Source organism: Etheostoma spectabile, chromosome 8 (assembly GCF_008692095.1).
Source record: "Etheostoma spectabile isolate EspeVRDwgs_2016 chromosome 8, UIUC_Espe_1.0, whole genome shotgun sequence".
Lineage (NCBI taxonomy): Eukaryota > Metazoa > Chordata > Actinopteri > Perciformes > Percidae > Etheostoma > Etheostoma spectabile.
This window is the reverse complement of record NC_045740.1, coordinates 32,914,289-32,933,435: the sequence shown is the minus strand read 5'-3', so window position 1 is coordinate 32,933,435 and position 19,147 is coordinate 32,914,289. Positions and strand designations below refer to the sequence as shown.

Below are 19,147 nucleotides of genomic sequence, written 5' to 3'. Positions count from 1 at the left end.
CCCCCCAATTTCTTTTAAAGGGGTGATAGAATGCAAACCCAAGTTTACCTCCTCATAGTTGAATAACGACAGATTGCAGGGTAAAATGGACATACATAAAACCTCACCTTTTTCATATACAAATGTCAAAATTTGAAACTGCAGCTGAAAACGGGCGAATCCCAACAAAGCAAAAAGTTGACGTCAACTTGATGGCTGTACATTATATTGCTCTGGTCTGTACTTTTGTCACAACCCAAAATTTAAGCACAGACCACTGGTGTGAGACCAGCTGTTCTGGATGTAGGTCGCGCGCACTAGTTCAGCTGTGCGTTGCTCTGTGTACTTCCACGGGAATTACAGAGAAGAAAGTTTGGAAGTTTTTCAAGACTATTGAAAATGAACCACGGTTGTAAATGCTTCATGCTGTACAGGCAATGCTGACACTTTCTACATTTCTGTTGGCCATGTTGGGTCTTTGCTCCTCAGCTATGCTCGTTGCAAACCAACCAATCAGCACGCAGCTTATCTAAATATTCATGAACATACAATTTAAAGGAGAAAATCTTGTTTCATTTTAGGGCTATTTCACAGGGTTGCATTAGGGCGGATAGAATAGTCCCCAGGCCATTTTCAGCTCAACCAATGTTACAGACCCTGTTAGGATCCCTTAAGGAACAATGTGAAATACCCTAAATAATCATTCTATCACCCTTTTTTAAAGTTGCAACGACCCCTCTTTAAAACAGATTCAACAAAACCTCTATGAAGGTATGTAGGTGGGTATTTTTGCAGGGCTGCTTTATTAGGCTGCCTTTGTTTTAGCTAAGGTGGACCTAACAAACAGGAAACCAAGTGTGCCATTTTGTACATACGAGAGTATTACAGTGTATTTTTACAGTACTTGTTGTACTGCTCAAGATGGTGACATGTCAAGGCAGGGTCAACAGTCAAGCAGTGTAATCTGCCTGCAAGGTAAGAGCTATCGTCCGAGTGCTGATCAATCTGTGTAGAGCTGGTTTGGCAGTGTGTAAGACAAATACTATAGCTTGTAACAAGTGCTTGTCGTTTTAGGGGGAGCTCCTCTGGTCCAGCGGTGCCTGTCGGACCCTGGAGCTGGCATTCCATCAGCCATCCATGAAAAGGACTTCAGAAAGTATTGCCTTGGTGAGGATGCAAATGAATGCACACATTCCAAAACCTCGAATGAATATCAGACTTGTCACTTTTGAATACAGTTACTTCCTGTTTTCTGTTTATTCTTTTACAGACACATTACTAACAGCGTTTTCCCTGCCGTTATAAGTCTTAGCTAAATAAATGTGAAATGCGGAAAAGGTTAAAAGGGATCACACTAATTAAAAAAACTTCTCAGATCAAATGATTTTAGTTAATCTTTTTTTGTGAGTTTAAGCTTTTTGATTTTTATTTATTTATCTGCTCTAGCTTTTCCATTCTAGACATAGAAATGGTGATGATAATAATGGTTAAAAACATGTGTGAAAAAACAACAGTGTATATATCCGCACCTTAGTCTTCCACAAACCAAGTGAAAACACATTGAAGTCAACAATAATTTTTTAAAGAACTAGACTAAAACGGTTTCTGGCCTTCATATCATATATTTATATCACATCATATATAACCTGACAGTGGCCAGGGGGGCAGGTCTGATGTCAGGTAATAAGACTTGTAAAGTTCTTAATAAGAACAACTAGTGCCAGCATCCCATTAAATAGGAATTCATAGCCATCTACAAGCACAGTGCATTCTCCCATCACATGTGCAGCTCACACTACTGCCAGCACTAATACGCTGTGAGACCCAAAGGACTACATATATACTGGATGTCCACAACCAGCCTTAGGGCCCAACATGGGTGTGTAACCCCAAGCCAATAACAGAACAGGTTGTCCAGCCCTCTTAAATCCCAAGTGAAGCGCTGCATTCACTCATAATCCAGCAGTGCTTTTTTTCGTTGCTTCCTCTCTTCATTCATTTTTTTAACTCACTTGTCCACTGCTGTGCTTTAAATCTCTCTCTAGGCCAACTTTAAAATGAGTTAACAAACATTTAGGTATACTCATTTAATATTATGCTTTTAAGCTAAGTTTTAGAGTCATGCTTGGAGTTCGATCTGCTTTATATACAGAATATATGTACCTAATATAATTTGTGTACATGTCAATGGACAGCAAAAGTCCTAAAGCAAAGTACGCAAACCATACTGCTGTATTATATAGTAAAAAAAATATATATAAATTGGGTGTCGGCTAAACACACATTTTGATTGGGATAGTGTTGCCAATTTTAAATTTAAATTTGACTTTTTCAATTTGTTGGAAAGTGAATTGCTATAATTATTTTTCTCCAGGGGAGGGAGAGTTTAATCAACGACTGGAGCGTTTCAAAGTGCCAGTCTATCAGGCTGGCCCACCCCCATCACCGAGCTCTGCCGACCCCTCGCCACGGACCCGCTCCAACTTTGTGTGTGCCATTCAGCAGAAACTCCACGGCACCCCAGCATCTAGCTCCAAGCAAGCTTCTCGCATGCGCCAGGTTGGTTCAGGGCTTTGTTCATTGAAACTTATTAGCAGTACCTAAATTACATGAATCCACACCATTCTAGCTCTCCAAGTTCTTCTTCTTAGATGGCCAAATAAACTCAGGAGCCTGGTGATATAAATTTACAAACATAAATTATTTGTAAAACGTTATTTCTGTGAATCTTTAAATGTTAAAATCTTTCTAAACTAAAGCTACCAGCATGTGCATTACCATTAATTATATGAACATCCAAATCAGTGAATTGCTTTGTACTTTTTTTGTCTGACACGTGACATGGTTTCACTGATCAGGAACGGGAACAGGAGTTGAGCCAGTTGCAAATCCATCCAATCAGTGAGAATGCCTGGCTGAAAAGGAGCAACTCGGATCCCTCGTTATCTCAGGTGGGTTTGTGATCATGGATCATGATATGTTGCATGATATTAAAGTAGATGTGGTTGATTGTGCTCAGAAATATAGATAGACGAGAACAAACTCACTCAATTTTTTTTTTTTTTTATGGAAGAAGTGGCTATATTCTTCAAATACCAGGCAGTTTCATTCTTGAATTGCCATTAAAGCGATATTTTGCTTTACAATTGCAGTGTTTAGAACTGTCTTTGGCTTCCCTCTGTGGCGTTCCACTGAAAACAAAAAAAGGTCACAAAGAGTTGGATCAACCAAGTATCCCTTTAAATGACATATGATAGTTATTATATTTCCAAATAGGATGTCCTCTTTGGCTGGCATACAGTATGTTACAGATCAAAAAAAGCTCCTATTGTAAGTTGTTTTTTTGTGTGTGGATGTAATGTTTTGTTTAGTGAGCAATTTCCCAAGTTGTTGGATTTTCTTACACACCAGTTTCTGTAAACATTATCAGAGATGGACCCCTCCTGGCCCCTCAACTAACTCCTCCTGGGTTCCTAGATCTAGAGGGAGAGTTCATTGGCCTCCTATGCAGCCCTGGGATGTGAGTCTGTGACCAAATAACCCTCTTTGTGGTCACGTTTGTGCTTTGACATATGACCAATACATGGAGCCACCAGAATGGGTAGTATTGATTTGGGCAGTAAGAAGCATTCAATTGGATGGAACAGAACAAGGCAAATATCAGCATGCAGAGTATACAGAAGTATACTACTTTTGTTGGCAGAGTTGTTACCCATTTACGTGGCTCCAGAGGAAGGAAGTTCACTTTTTAAATGGTGCACATATTTAAGTCTGGTCTGGTGTGGTTTCGGGGAAATTGGGTACTCAAAGGATTATCTTTTCCCTTCACACGTCATGACCAGTAGAGAACCTTAACGTCTAATTTAAGATAAACATTACAAGTTAATTAGATTCATGTATTTTGTTGAAATTAAATCACCCCTGTAATGCACAGGGCAAACTATGTATTACATAGTCACCTCGGAGGTGTTTGTAAATGTGTATTTTGACTATTCATCTTAACTCCACCTTGTCATTAATTGCTCTACTCCACTGTTTTTTGTTTTTTTTGTCACTCAGGGTTTGCAAGTTTTGAGTTTTAATACGTTGTTTTATTTGCTTGTGTGCTATAAGTTTCTGCCCTTTTTATTTTTACACAGTTTCTCTGGTTGTTGGGCACATGACCTTTTAAGTTTTTGTTGCATTCACTTTGATTACATTACAATATTAAACATCAAATAAAGATATTGTTGCTTCCAGCAGATAGATGATGATGCTGAGATGAAAGATGGCAGCTTCATTGAAGCTCCTACATCATGTGCAAAGAAGCAATCTTCAGATGGGAAAGGTAAGACTTTTGACCACAAAGTGGCTTTGCCTCATACTGTCCTCATCAACACATTTTGTTTTTATAGTTTAGAGAATTAGGTCAATACACACCAGGACCTAGCAATAGATGTAGGAATGTCCTTAACGGATCTACTGCCTAGTGCCTACTGTTAAAATAGTAATATCCCTCCCAAACATTCATGCAACTGATCCACATTTGCGTACAACTCTAAAAAAGAATTGATGTGTAACCTGGGTTTAACTGCCACAATTAATAAGACAGAAAAAGTGTGATTTGTGCACCCCTATTTTTTTATAGGAGTCAGAATAGTCTTTCTGCTAGTGGAAGTACATAAATAGCAGCCAGTACAAAGAGAGTTGGCACACATTTCTTTAATTCAGTCCTTGCATTTGCTGTTATGTTTTTGTCAATTTGTGTTGTGTTTTTCACAAATGTACATGTATGAAACTTTGGTAGCCTAGTATTAAGATGTAAGACTACTTATTCAACAGGTGAAAGGGCCCCCAGTGACAGTGAAGCATCTCTAGAGAGTAAAATCTCTGAGGGGCAGCAGCACATGCAATGCAAGAAGCAAAATGCTTATCGAGGGGATGCCATCAGAGGGGATAAAGAGTACAACGCTTCAGTTGCAAATGAAGAGAAGCAGCTAGGGAGCCAACGACCACACACCCAGACTGTATTGAAATTGTCTTTTAGCGAGGATCAGACTTTCTCCAGAGCACCTTTTGGAGATGAGCAAAGCTTGCTAGAATCAACTCATGAGTCAAACATGAAGGACACAGTTAAGGTTTCCACAGTAGTTGAACAGGAAAAGTTTGAGGTGTTTTCATTTGAAGAAATTGACGGTTCTATAAACAGTGAAGAGGGAATTGAGCCCTCAACAGATGAGGAGTTAAGGTCGTGGAGATATCCTCAAGACAAGGTGTGCAATGAGGAAAATGTGTCTGTTAAAGAGGAGAAAAGGGAATGTGAATTATCAAGAGTGGAAAAGGAGACTAGAGTCAGTGTTTCAGATCATAGTGAACCATTGGACACCCAGGAGGGTGAATGTGAATTGGGCGATGCTTCTGCTGAGATTGCTGGCTCCTCTGAAATGCAAGAAGATAAGAAACCTAGACCTGACGCGGATGGGTCCGAAAGTTGTTTAGATGCCTCTGTGAAACACCAATCTAATTTGAACACAAAGTCCTGTGAAGGATTTACTGCAATGAAACTAAACCAGAAAGACACAAGAGAATATACCCATAGGAAGGATATGAGGCAACAGTCAAAGGAGATACAGAAGGTCAATACAAAAGAAGACATGGATCTCAAATCAGACAGAAGAGGCCCGAGTACCAGAGTGAAACAACCAAAAGCATCTCCTCTTGCAAATGTTGCTCTAAAAGAAACACAGACAGTGTACACAGAATTTGAAAGAAATATCGAAGATTTAGCAAAATCTAAGGTAGAGGCTGAATCATCAGACATTGATGGAAATGATGGAGGTCAGAGTTTGACAGAGGTCCGGGTGTCAGATCACCTTTTGGAGAGACAGGAAATGGAGCAAGATGCAGTAGATGATAAGCAGGCTGTTGTAGATGGGCTGACAAGAAAAACTCTCAAGGCAGAGGGTGGAGAAAGCTCAAAGAAAGTCACTTTTGTCCTGGTGCCTGAGCTAATCAATGACTCAACCCTGTCTGAGGCCAGTACCTCCATGGAGTCCAGGACAGAGATAAGTATGTCAGGTGAGATCAGTAACAAGGTGTAGGTCTGAGCTCTTGACGACACATTGGGAGAAGTCAAGTGGGTGAAATAGTTTGTTGGTAGGACAAAAATCACTGGTAAATACTCAGTTCTTTCTAAGAGCAGCATGTTTGCGAAATCACTGGGTGGCTAAAGGTTTGAACATGCTTCTTCACACTGCACACAACCAAATATGCACACATAGTGTTCGCAGAAGTTTGTATGGGTATTTCTCTTTTACTTGAACATAATCAGAAATAATGTGTATAATCTATATTTTTTCATCTTAAGTGTGTTGGGAAGTACAAGTGGAGAGGCCAATATGGGGCCATAAGAAAGATTGGTATTACACACATGCACTAAATGGGTCTGGGCATGAACCTGAAACATAACAATTGTTGGGGACCTCAGCAGCCATCTACCTATTTGTTTTAGAAAGTGTTTTATCCGTTAGTGAATGTCTTTTTCGACAGATGCTGAGCTGAGCTCTCACGATGAGACCAACACCGCTGATATGATTGACCAGATGTTCGAGGAGGTGCTGGACTATGCTGGAAGGATGGAGGAGAAGAGGGTGAATGAAGACACTGAGGACCACGACAGTGGCATTGGCGTTTTCTCTGGAGACAAAGAGAAGCTGGACACTGAGTCCGAGAAGGAGAAAAGTGAAGAAGACAGGGAGTCAAAAGCAAAAGAGTGTGACGAGAGCAAGCAGCTTGAAAGCAACGGTGATGAGCTGCTGACTTTTCCTAGCAGCGGCATCCTCTCTCCTCTCAGCAGGTCTGTAGAGGCTGTGGTCACCCCTCTGGTAAGTCCTATTTATAACTGAGTTGTCCATAAAGGAGCTCCCTTTAGGGGAGCTTTCTGATAAATTCACAACCTGTGAAAATATATAATCTTCTGTATTCCACCAACAGCGACTGGCAGCGAGCCAGGAATCTAATCCTCCCTCTTTGGTCTTGACTCCAGAAGAGACTAACACCCCTCTTGCTGAATCTGCTCCTCTATACAGGTGATAACATCCTAGGCAAATTCTGTTTTGGAATAAACCAAGATTAAATTCTGTCTTGAATCATCATTGTCTTTTGCCAGACAACACTTCCTCAAGCTATATATTGTTATTGTATTGTTATAAGGTTATATTGTTAACATCCTTAATTTGGCTTGTTCTGTGATTTACAGTATCGATGCTTACCGCACACAAAGACAAAAAAAGCTGCCCACCATTCAGAGTGTCACTCCAGGGGTTCAGAGACAAGCTCCAGAGAAGTCCCAACCTCAACCCTTTGTCAACACCAAGAAGAAAATTGCGGTGTGTGTGTAGCACTGTTTACAATAAAAAGAACCTATTAACTGTTATTAATCCATTCATTTCATAGTAGGTCAATCAGTATTTAGGAGGAGATCTAACTATGTTTACTTTTATTACATGATATTTAGTCTAGGTTGACGACGTTTCACTTCCAAGATTGTTCAGGTGCCTGATGTCCTTAATTTTCGTCCGGAAGTCCGTCCCCTTCCTCTTTCTCTGTGTCGGCATTCTAACCTCTGGTGGATTTCTGAGGACTATGTTTACCTGGTCCTCAGATCTCTGCTGGGTAAATCCAGCTAGATAGTTAGACTACCTGTTTAATCTGAGTTTTCTCTCACACGACTAAAACAACTTTTGAACATACACATGTTCCACCAAAACAAGTTCATCCCAAGGCTATTTTTACCGAGGCACCGTCAATGGCCCAATCCCAAAGTCCGGGCTCACACCCTTTTCCATGAGTGTGCATCAATGCAAACGTCCCTAAAGAGAATTACCCATAGTTCAAAGCGTTGTGGCGTTTACTGCAGAGACCATAGGGAAATCCGGAAATTACAAAGGTAAACAACAGCAGGACCACAAAGCGGGACGGACCTGTTGTCCAGCTTGTAAGACAAGAGTTTGAAACATTTGGAATCAGGCTGCCGTCTCCTGGGCCTTGGCCGTGTGTAAAGCAAGAAACTTAAAATGAAAATACCCAAACCGGCAAGTGTCAGCAAAATCTTATTAAACGTTGCCATGGTAACATGTGATCTTTTGAAGTGCTGTCCCAATCCCATTTATACCTAATGTGAGCCCATGTGGCCTCATCCACTCACTCACTTAGCACCTGAGATCAATTGAGTCTGTAGTTCTTAGTCCTCAGGGCTCAATTTGGGATTGGGCCATTGTATCCAGTGCTTAGCGACGCCCAAGATGATTGTGATTGGTTTAAAGAAATGCAATTAAACCAGAGCCCATTTTTGTCCCACTCCCGGAATGCTGTGTGGACTAGCCAGACCTTCCTTTTGCAGCGCTGTGGAGGAAGGTCTGGCAATACGAGACCACATGCTATTAATCCAGTCAACTTTAAATGTAAACTGCAACCACAACCTTGCATATTGCCCTGTGTTTGTCCAGGCTCTGAATGAAGAAGCAGGGAAGCTGCAGTCTGTGATCAGCCAAACCCTGCAGGCTCTGAGCTGCTGTACTGATGAGGAGCATGGACGTGGCTCGCTGGAGGAGGCTGAAGCTGAGAAACTGCTGTTGGTCTCCAGTATGTACAACAAGATTTTTGGTTTATAGGTCCTATGACATACTGCTTTTTGGATTCACTTATATAGGCCTTTGTGGTCCCCTAATACTATATTTGAAGTGTCTTTTATATAGACCTTAGTGGTCCACTAATGCTGTATCTAAAGTCTCTTTTATATAGACCTTAGTCGTCCCCTAATACTGTATCTGAAGTCTCTTTTATATAGACCTTAGTGGTCCCCTAATACTGTATCTGAAGTCTCTTTTATATAGACCTTAGTGGTCCCTAATACTGTATCTGAAGTCTCTTTTATATAGACCTTAGTGGTCCCTAATACTGTATCTGAGGTCTCTTTTATATAGACCTTAGTGGTTCCTAATACTGTATCTGAAGTCTCTTTTATATAGACCTTAGTGGTCCCTAATACTGTATCTGAAGTCTCTTTTATATAGACCTTAGTGGTCCCTAATCCTGTATCTGAAGTCTCTTTATATAGACCTTAGTGGTCCCTAATACTGTATCTGAAGTCTCTTTTATATAGACCTTAGTGGTCCCCTAATACTGTATCTGAAGTCTCTTTTATATAGACCTTAGTGGTCCCTAATCCTGTATCTGAAGTCTCTTTCAAAGAGACCTTAGTGGTCCCTAATACTGTATCTAAAGTCTCTTTCCTGAAATTCATCCTTGGTGCAGAATTACAGCCACTAGAGTCCCACAATAAGCTTTCCTTAGGATGTGCTATTTCTGTTTCTTATTTCTTTTTGTGTTGCTTATTATTTTGTAATGTATTGTCTGTTTTAGGTGAGAAACGCTCTGCCCTTCTGGCCGAGGTGGTCAGACTGAGGGAGGAGAGGAACTCAGAAGATGCAGCAGAAGAGGACAAGGAGGATGTTTCCCAGCAGGCCTGCAGAGGGACTGTCGCCATCACAAACATTCAGCTGCCTCTTAAGGTGGAATTTGTGTGCTCCTCACACAACCGCACAGGTAGCACATCAAGGAAACATTGTTACTACTGTTTTTATTTTTTGTTTACATTTTTTAACTTATAATAAAGGCAAACTGAGCAACATATCTCTAAAAAAAACAATTTAAAGACTCATACAAAGGCAGTTACTATGTACAGATACCCTGTCCTCTTCCTGAATTTGATAAATAGTAGAGAAAATATTTTGGTGATAGAACATTTTTAGACCAAGGATTTATTTGCTTGGACTGACAACGCGACGCAACTGTTAAAGAAAGGGATTTAAGCATACCTAACCAATTAAACTGACCAACGTGCATCTTTTTTGTGACCAGACTACAAAGCAACCCCAGAGTTTTCAAACCAAAACCAAATTTCTCAGTTTTAGAGGCTCTACATCAACAAAGTAGTGTGGAGGCAAGACTTAAACGTGTAGTATAGATTTAGCCCGATTAGAAACACCAACCAGCAATTGCTGCTTAGTATACCTTTTAACATCATGATGCATTTGTGTGGTGTCAATTAAAACCTATTTTAAAATTCAAGGCTTAACATAATTGTAGTGAATGACATTAAAAGGATTTATTTCTTTGTGTAATTTTCTTTCTTCTTTTTTCTTAGGTCGGCCGAGTCACTACTTTTTTGTGCTGATCCGCTACGGGCCCTGCAACATTGTGGCCACCCCGCTGGCCACGGCTGCTGATGCTCAGAATGGAGACACCATCTCCTTCCCTACCTCTGTCACTCTGTAAGCTGGTTTGTGGTACTTCTTTTGATTAATCTAATGCAGCAAATTTGTACCAGGAACAGTGCATTTACATCTTGTTTTCTTTTTCTGAATTGACAAATGTTTTTGTTTTGTAATAAAACCCATGGACATCACTCTGCAAAACCGTTGGGTTTCTTTTTATATATCTTTGTTAAAAGATTAATAAATGGTCACATCCAGGCAACTGTAGGACACTCTTTTTCCATTGGTTTCATGCGCTGGTTCTAAAATACATTTTGCTCACTTGCCCTTTGGGTTTGAAGATACTTATGACTGTGTCAGTGTGATCATTCCAGTGGGAATGTATAGATTATTGCATATAATATAGTTTTGTCTCCTTGATATTTCAGGAAGGATATCCGCTCACACTTTGAGATTGATGTGGAAGTCTACAGTCTGGTGAGACAAAACATTTGACATTTTAACGTACAGTTCTTAATTACCTATTCATTCAAATACTAATTGGAATAAAAGCATTGAATAACAAAGGGTTTGGAGTTCCAGAAGATTTATTTTCTCCGTTGTAACCTATGTTCCCTAACACTGATGCATGGGGGTATGCCAGTATTGTGACAGAAATGTGCGCTTTGCTGTTTGCAAAGGTGAGGTAACTGAAGAGGATTGTTTGCAATCATGCTAGTTGTCTTAATAAGTCGTTGGGTGCATTGAGCATTGCAGCGCACTGCTAGAGCTGATGTCATTTGTGGATTTCAATATGTGTCTGTTTGTGCCATCTAGTCCCACACTTCAGCTACTAACTGCAGCATGGACCGGACCACCACCAAGTCTCGGGTAAGTCGGTAGGCCAAATAATGAGCAGGTGTTTATTCATCAATGACAGTCTAATTCATTTATGTTGTCTTTATTTACTCAGGTCACACCAAGAAAGCTTCTGAACACTATCTCAGTGAGTATCCAGTTTTTATTTAATTTACATTTATTATCGTGTGTGTGTTGCTGTTTTTTACCTCACCTAAAGTTTTTCTTTTTCACAGAGAGCCAGTAACAGTCAAACATGTAAGTTGAGTTTTTTTGTTGGTCCATATTTGTTATAGTACAAGGAGGCTGGTTGTCCCCCCGTTTAACTTATCTCTACACTCAACGCTCTGGAGTGAATGCTGGTAAATGTTTAGAAAACCTTTTTGGAGCCTGTTCGTTTTTACCAAATAAACTTAATGGCCATAACAGTCATGCATATTGCTGACTGAATTTTTATGAGTTTTTATTCTGCGCTTCTTTGTCTTTCAGCTGGTGCTCTTCCTGCTCTCAACACTCGTCGCTCCAGCAACTTTTGTCTGGTGGGCTCTCATAAGATCACCTTAGCCTCACTGGGACACAGCAAGTTCCCTCTGGATAAGGTATGTCCCTTCTGGATATCTGAGAATTAATTGTTGAGAAGGGATGTGTACACTGTCTGGCCCAGAAGATTGTCTGCTGGTGAAATATGTACCGTTTATAGCAGTTTTGTTAGAAGGATTGTTGAATAACTTTAATAGTTAAAACCAGTAGAAACTACTGCAAACTTTCAGTTATCCAAAACAAGTCCCAGCCATGTCAACTTGGATATCTTGTCAGTTTAGCAAGTAAAAAAATAACACTTCATAAATGCAGTTTGGATTCTTCTGTAAGTACACACATGTACATTTTAGGGTAATTGGTAATTGAATGATGGCATTCAAAAAGGAAAAGCATGGCAGTAGTAACGCATCCACGGTCACCAGGGTTTGCACCTTTCTGTGCAATTTTTCACCTCCAGCACTGACTGACCAGAGAAGAAGCTCAGTGATACGGGCACCACTTCTCACCCCTTTGGTGCTTTCATTATTCTGTTAGAGGTTTCTACACATGGGTGGTCTCACTGGTGATGTAACTTTCTGTCTGCCTCCCTCCCTCCCCCTCTCTCTGTTTTGCTTCCTCCACTCAGATGAAACTCGAAGGCAAAATCAGGAAACTGCTGGGAGATGAATTTCAGGAAAAGGTTTCACTCATCCATGACACTGCCCTTTGCCTCTGACCGGTTCCCTCTGCAAAAACTAACCTAGACTCTGAATCAAGACTTTAGTCATACAAATTAACCACAACCTCAATCTTGATAGTATTTGCATTACAACCCAAATCTAGCTTTTCAATCTAATCTCAAAACTCAGTAAATTGTTTCTCTGCATCATTTCATTTTGGATTACATGAGGTCCTAGAGGGAAATGGCAGCATAGAAACTACACTTTTAATCAATTATCAGTAGTTTACAGTCATTTCAGTCCAAAATACAGTATGCACCGTGGTGTATCTTGTGAAAAGTTGTTGGATTTCAGGTAGCCAACAAAAGCATGTTGGAATGAAATTCTTAAAACACAGTTTTCTGCTTCATGCTTCTCTGCTGCTTTTCTGTTTCTTCTTGCTCCACATCTTTTTCCACATCATAACCAGTTTAACCGTGTGTCCCCTGCCTCTCTGGACTACAGGTGCCTTTTCTCTCACCTCTAGAGGGCAACATCTACCTGCAACTGGACAGCGAAGGCCACTCTAATGTACAGCACCAAGGCTTCCTGGTCAGTAATGTGATGTTGCTTATGTTCAAAACAGCTCTCTGGATTTGTTTATTTGATGCTTCTACCCAAATCAAATTACAGCAAGTGCATTCAAATGTGGGTACAACTTCAAGAAGTTGAAGAATCATGCAAGCACAACAACTTCATCAAATTTGCCAATCTACTTCAAGTGTTACATTTACAGACATATGCATAATATTATACATTGTATATACATGATATTTTTATTTTATAGGCCAAGGTGCAGCCCAGACTGCAAACAGTTGTGACCTTCTAGAGTGGTAGGTAGCTGGGCTCCCTTTGTAGGTAGTAGATTGAGATTTGAGTGTAGTGGATGTAGAATGGGTTGAGTCATTCACAGCACAACAGTGCTACCAAAGACCAGTGTCTTGAATCATATTTTAGCTGCAATTGGTAGCTGGCAAACAGGTCCTGGTGTAGTGTGGAGAACTTGAGTACGTTTAAGACCAGCTGGCTCATATAAGCAAATCAGCCAGGGGCTAGTTTCAGTAGTATATGCGTGAGACGACCAGAGCATGGACCAGGCCATGTATCCTCCGGGTGATGTAGAGATTGAATCTGCAGGAACGAGTTAGCGCTAGGATGTTTGCAGCAAAAGACAGCTAGTCATCCAGGGTCCTGACAGTCCGAGTCGAGGGACACTACAGATTATTCAGAAGTGTTGAAGAGGTCACCGACAGGAGATGCCTTTCTTGAAATGAAGAGTTGCTCAGTTTTGCCAAGGTTCAGCTTCACAACAGTTTTTTACTAATCAAAACCGATAGGACAGACCTTTTTAGGGCCGCAACCAAGTTTTTAATTAATAAAATGTCAGAAGATGGTAAAAAATGTTGATCAATGTTTCCCAAAGCCCAAATGATCCTCAAATGTCTTTTGTCCAAAATGCAAAGATACTCTATTTACTGTCCCAGAAGAGTGAAGAAACTAGAACATATTCACATTTGAGACGCTGTATTCAGAGAAGTTTTACTTTTTTATTTTCATTAAATGACTCAAATTGATTATCAGAATAGTGCGATTAATTTAATAATTGACAACTAATTGATTAATCTTTGCAGCTATCAACCTTTTCCCATAGATGTATTAAAACAGATGTTTCAAACTGCATTTTTGCTGGTTTTACTTCCCTGTTTTTTTTTATGGATCTGTTTCCAGACGATGTTTGAGATGATCAGTGGATACGGTGTGTGGCATCGCAGATATTTTGTTCTGGTTGGATGCCAAATGGACTACTGGAACCACCCCAATGACAAAGAAACTAAGGTATGGATAGTCTAAAAGACTGAGTTGCAGACTAAGTCACCAGGTTACTTTTTTACAGCTTTAATTCTGTCTTCTGTTTTAACCTCCCAGGAAGCAGAGGGCAGCATTTCTCTGTCCAGCTCCCCCTTTCAGAGTGTGAGGCCTGTGAAGAGGGACTCATGTGCTCGACCTTTCACCTTTGAGCTGGTGAGCAACATCGAACAGCAGCAGGACTCCAGCCAGGACGCCTTGGCCAGGTAAGGTTAAATAAAAGTGAAACGCTGTCAAAAATGAGATCTGTGGGAGGGAAGTGTAAATACACTAAAATTATTTTAGTTTTATGAGAGCCTCAAAGCACGTCTCAGGATTCTTTTTTTTATGATGTTTTTTGTGTTAATGGATAATAAACAACTTACTTTCCCTCTGAAATCCAGACCTACTGTTTTGTTAAGGCACAGATTGTTTGAAATTGCAAATCTTGGCCAATCTAGAGTAAGACTCATTTATAATGACAACCTGTTTAAATGTATTTGGCAGTTCTGTTTACAGTAAGCACGAAAGCATGTTGCTTTTCTGGCTGCAGCCAGCTAATGATGTCACAAAGGGTGTTTTACTTTTGACAGTTGATGGAAAACGCCTTCTGTGACATCAGTAATTGGGCTGTGTCTAGAAATGAATTAACACCCTCTACACTCTTTTCTATCACGTTTTACATTGTGTGCCACTGGATGGGGTCTTAATTGGGAGGAAAAAGTACAGAAAGCATCATTAGTTGTTTTGTCCTCTATTTTACTGTAAGTTTACCACAGTAGGACACTTTAATACTCAACTGTTTTAACAGACTCCGTAGCGTCTATAACAGACATGTCTGGCTTCTTTAACTGTTCTTACAATGCTGATGGATGGTCTTCTTCTTCTTCAGGTGTTGGTTTTCAGCTGACACCAAACTGGAGGGATTGGACTGGATGGAGAAACTCAGTCAAGCTCTTTTGGACTTTCACACATGGAACCGAACATCAGCAACCAAAACAGCGAGTCAGCAGTCCAACACGTCCATCGGTGCGACCCTGAGGGAGAGCATACTGTAACTACATTACTAAGCCAACATATCTACTCAGATTTGATCTCAGATAGTTTCTGTTGCTTCGGATCCATGCAGTCACTGTGTGAGCAGCTTTCATGTTGCAGGTAGATGACCTGACGACAGAGTTTAGATTTCAGTTGCTGCAAGAGATCAGCGTTGTCTTTATAGGATCTGATTTACAGTCAACTAGGCAAAACGTTACACATCTCACATAGAATTTTCTTTTTGGGAGGCATCTTTTTGATTTTCATACTATTGTTTACTTCTTTTAATCAGAATCCAATCATTACTGTTGGTTTTCATTTTTTTTCTTTTATTTGCTCAGTAACAGTTGCCATTTATTGTCGTGATTTTGTGGAAAAAGGTTTTATTTTAAGTTTTTCTGTGGCAATCAGCTGCTTTAGCCTTTTGCTGGCAATATTTGGTCACTTTCCTTAGCTAAGGTGAAATTTGTAGCTTATGTTTTTGAGATTATTTACTCATGTATTTAGAATTAAACTGGAAGGATAACGATTTAACTAGATTATATAGACACTAATAAATGTTGAAGACTCTACTCCGCTAATCTACAGTAAGAATGTATTTGAAATAGAAGGAAACCCTACAAATCATAAAGCTATAGAAGGAATGCTAGCTAGTGTTGGAATGGTAGCCTTTCGTACTCGTACAGACAGACACTATCTGATTCTGTTGGGTAAAAAGGTTTTTGATCATCTGGCCCGACAATCTATATCTGGTGGAAGCAGGATTTTGTTCCACTGAAGCAAAAGATATTTGAATGTAATGTCCAAATATCTGGAGTTTCACTTCCTACCCAGTGGCTTGCAGTGTTACCTTATATTCCTAACTACTACATAATTTGGGTTACTGCACATAAAAAAACATTAACACATATGTAAAAAAAAAAACGACTAATATACGTGTAATACAGTGGATGAGAGAACTGGTGAGGGAAGAGAGGGGACTGTAGTGATGCTGCTACAATGAATGTAGTCTGTTCTGTCTGATGTCCTGTTCTTTTCCATGTATTTCCACCAATTAGTCTGTAACTTTGTTATAAATGTTTTTCATGTGAACTCTCATTCTATGCACTTAATCAAAGGTACCAATTAAATAAATTGATTTGAAATGGCTACAACAACAGTTTACATTTATGGACTTATTATGAACCAATCAGCCTGGGGTTTGTATCCAAGTGCTGGTACAAAGGCTAGTAAGTCTAATTTATGACTCACTAACATTAGATAATATCCTGTTGATACTTTTAATTAATTAAAACCTTTAAGTTGAAATCAGTGCGCAGATTTTGAACAAGTGTCCCAGACTAATAGATTGAATCGGTTTAAATACTTCCCATCCCTCACCACACTCTTCTCCTGTACAGGCAGTTAAATGCACATATAAAGGAATGTAAGTGTGGCTGGTGAAACCCTAGACCTGCTATACATACGGAGCCTGGGAGAGTCTCTGGCAGGAAGGCAGCTCAGGTCAGGAATGTCATACAGGAAGTTGTCTAGAATTAGACTTCCTGTTCGTCCCATAGCTCCTATGGGTGGAGGCGCTGCTGGGTGTTGCAGACCAAGGTGATAACAACAACGGGTGTGGGGGGCAAGACATACAACTGTGTTAAAATCAGCTGTTAACAGAATTAGTATACCCTGGGGGGTGGTACAGTATGCTGAATTTTGGGTTTGGCTGGCTATATGGCAGTAATCTATGTACAGTATGTTTATTGCACATGGAAACATGTTAATTATGCACATCCATTTATTAAAACCCTAATCAAAATGTCAACATTTTCATTTGTCCAGTTTTTTGGTGACTAGATTTGTTGAAATGTTGATCTTATGATGGTGCTAGAGAGCAGCAGGTAACCATCGTCTGGAGACAGAACATCGCAGTTAAATTTCATATCTATGTGACCAGCAGTTGGCAACACAGTGTCCTCTGCATCAACTGTTGAATGGACATTGTTAAAAGGAAAAAAAAAAAAAAAGTCAAGTTAGTGTCAATTGTCTGGATGTTAGACTTCCTCTCCAACTCTGGTTTCATCCTGCAGGACAGCTGTGAATGCCGGTTGTTGTTAGATTTACAGCAGAGGGAGAGACTGAGCAGCCAGCAACACAACGGTGGAAGAAACTCCTGACTGCACTGAGCCTCGCTGTCGGTGTGACCAGACTAGAGAACAGCAGGTCAGCGGCCTTGTTGTCCTTAGCAATGTGGTCCCACCCTGACAGGAATACATTCTGCACAACATCCTGGTGTGTCAACCTCTGCTCTGTTCTTTAAATGGCTTTAAAGGAAATTGTTTCTGTGTGGCAAATATACAAGACATGGTACTGAGGTGGGTGGCCTTCTTAGTGTGACTGACAAATGCAACCACCTTGACAGAAGGAAGACAAACACAATACCAGTATGGACCCTTTGGTCTGTTTCCACACATTGATCAACAAAAGGTTTTTGGCATTCTCTAGTGCAATGCTCTTACACAGTGATTATAATAAAGGACTATAAACATTTAAAAACCACAGATTCATATTTTATTTTAGCCTTTCCATCTGAATTGGATTCCATCCATGCATAAAATACACCTTGCGTTTCATTTGTTGTTAAAATCAGCAAAGATTTTATAATAAAATATGATCAAACAAGATGGGAATTTTGAGACAGAAAGCATAGTGACAAATTCATCTCCCCAGTCTGCAGTTCCCCTCAGCATGATGGAGGGTTTTTCTGTCTTTATGCCTAATGCTTTGGTTGTATGGTCCAAAACTTGATAAATTTGATTTGCTCTCTTTATTCTCATTGTTGTTTCCAGTTGCAAAATCACATAGCGGAGCATTTAGCAGCTAAAGAGCCAGTTCTTATTTCCCAGGGGTTGTTGGAGACCAAAACAAAAATATGGGTAGGGGGCTTTTGGACTTTCACTTATAAGGTGACCAGAAACACAACTTTAAATAGATGCTATTGTTGCTCCCTATCTGCTGGATGTGTTTGTTGGAAATTTACCATATCAACTTATAAATAACATAATAAAATGTTATTGTGTATTCATATTAGTGTATAGATATATTAGTGTGTAGATTTTATAAGTAAGTCATAAGCAGAGTCCAAAAAAAATATTAACTGTCGAAGGATCTTTCTTTAAAAAACGTAAAACATAAGGTTCCTTCCAAACCAAAATAACTTTCATACAGTCCCTTAACATACAACGCATACCGATCACATCCCACTCAAGCTTTCTCAAAGTCCGCTCTTTCACAATTGTCTCCCTTATTCAGATTAAATTTGGTATTTAAAGGTAGCTCACAACACATATCCTAGAATTGCATAAGGAAATATGAAGTGCAGCACTGAAAGATGTTTGCGTGTTTGTGTTGGCTCCAGCCACGGGGCCACTTGGCACACTCCTTGCTGTGTTTTGAAGAGATCCGGGAAGTTTGAAGGCATAAACAGGGCAGCCAGATCACAGGACTTAACAAACAAACTTCCCTCAGTGGTAGTAGCTGGCGCTGGTCAAACAGCTGCAGAGGATCACAGAGGGTCAATGACACCGTCTGCTTTTGTTTTAGTGGAAGAGTTCAACACACTTATTTCAGCATCGACAACAGAGCCACAAGTTACTTGGTGTTAAAAAGAGAAAAATGCCTGGCTTAAATCATCTGCTGACACCTGTAACGTGCCTTCCAATGAAGGAACCACTGACTCCATTAGTCCTGTGCTCCTATGGGATCTCTTCTTTTTGTGGGCTAATGACTTATGCATCACACAACGTTTCTTCCTGTAACTGTGTGTTTAATTGGTTTCCCTTTACAAGTTCAGGAGACTCTTCGACTCCCAAGAGGTTTTGTAGAACAATATGTCCACTTAACCCCCCCCAGCCCCTTTCTGCCACCATCTGGATTGTTTTCCTGGTCTCTCTCTCTCTTGTTGCTGTT

The 19,147-nt window shown here is 40.1% G+C and overlaps 1 protein-coding gene across 4 annotated transcripts in view; it reads left to right on the top strand.

The window, feature by feature from the left end:
- LOC116693376 (anillin-like) overlaps positions 1–16,347 on the top strand; it is an 18,261-nt gene extending 1,914 nt beyond the window's left edge. Inside the window, exons 4-26 of one of the 4 annotated variants that reach the window (XM_032522303.1) lie at positions 1,054–1,146; positions 2,354–2,538; positions 2,838–2,930; positions 3,410–3,499; positions 4,219–4,306; positions 4,801–5,580; positions 5,917–6,036; positions 6,508–6,842; positions 6,952–7,046; positions 7,217–7,346; positions 8,466–8,601; positions 9,382–9,564; positions 10,166–10,292; positions 10,664–10,712; positions 11,052–11,105; positions 11,188–11,220; positions 11,309–11,330; positions 11,562–11,671; positions 12,238–12,291; positions 12,776–12,862; positions 14,039–14,146; positions 14,237–14,382; positions 15,048–16,347. In XM_032522303.1, the coding sequence (XP_032378194.1) occupies positions 1,054–1,146; positions 2,354–2,538; positions 2,838–2,930; positions 3,410–3,499; positions 4,219–4,306; positions 4,801–5,580; positions 5,917–6,036; positions 6,508–6,842; positions 6,952–7,046; positions 7,217–7,346; positions 8,466–8,601; positions 9,382–9,564; positions 10,166–10,292; positions 10,664–10,712; positions 11,052–11,105; positions 11,188–11,220; positions 11,309–11,330; positions 11,562–11,671; positions 12,238–12,291; positions 12,776–12,862; positions 14,039–14,146; positions 14,237–14,382; positions 15,048–15,213 (3,284 nt within the window). In that variant the 3' untranslated portion in view covers positions 15,214–16,347. The remainder of the gene's footprint in view (positions 1–1,053; positions 1,147–2,353; positions 2,539–2,837; positions 2,931–3,409; positions 3,500–4,218; positions 4,307–4,800; positions 5,581–5,916; positions 6,037–6,507; positions 6,843–6,951; positions 7,047–7,216; positions 7,347–8,465; positions 8,602–9,381; positions 9,565–10,165; positions 10,293–10,663; positions 10,713–11,051; positions 11,106–11,187; positions 11,221–11,308; positions 11,331–11,561; positions 11,672–12,237; positions 12,292–12,775; positions 12,863–14,038; positions 14,147–14,236; positions 14,383–15,047) is intronic. The other 3 variants (XM_032522305.1, XM_032522307.1, XM_032522306.1) reach the window with 3 other exon arrangements.
- The last annotated feature ends 2,800 nt before the right edge of the window (positions 16,348–19,147 follow it).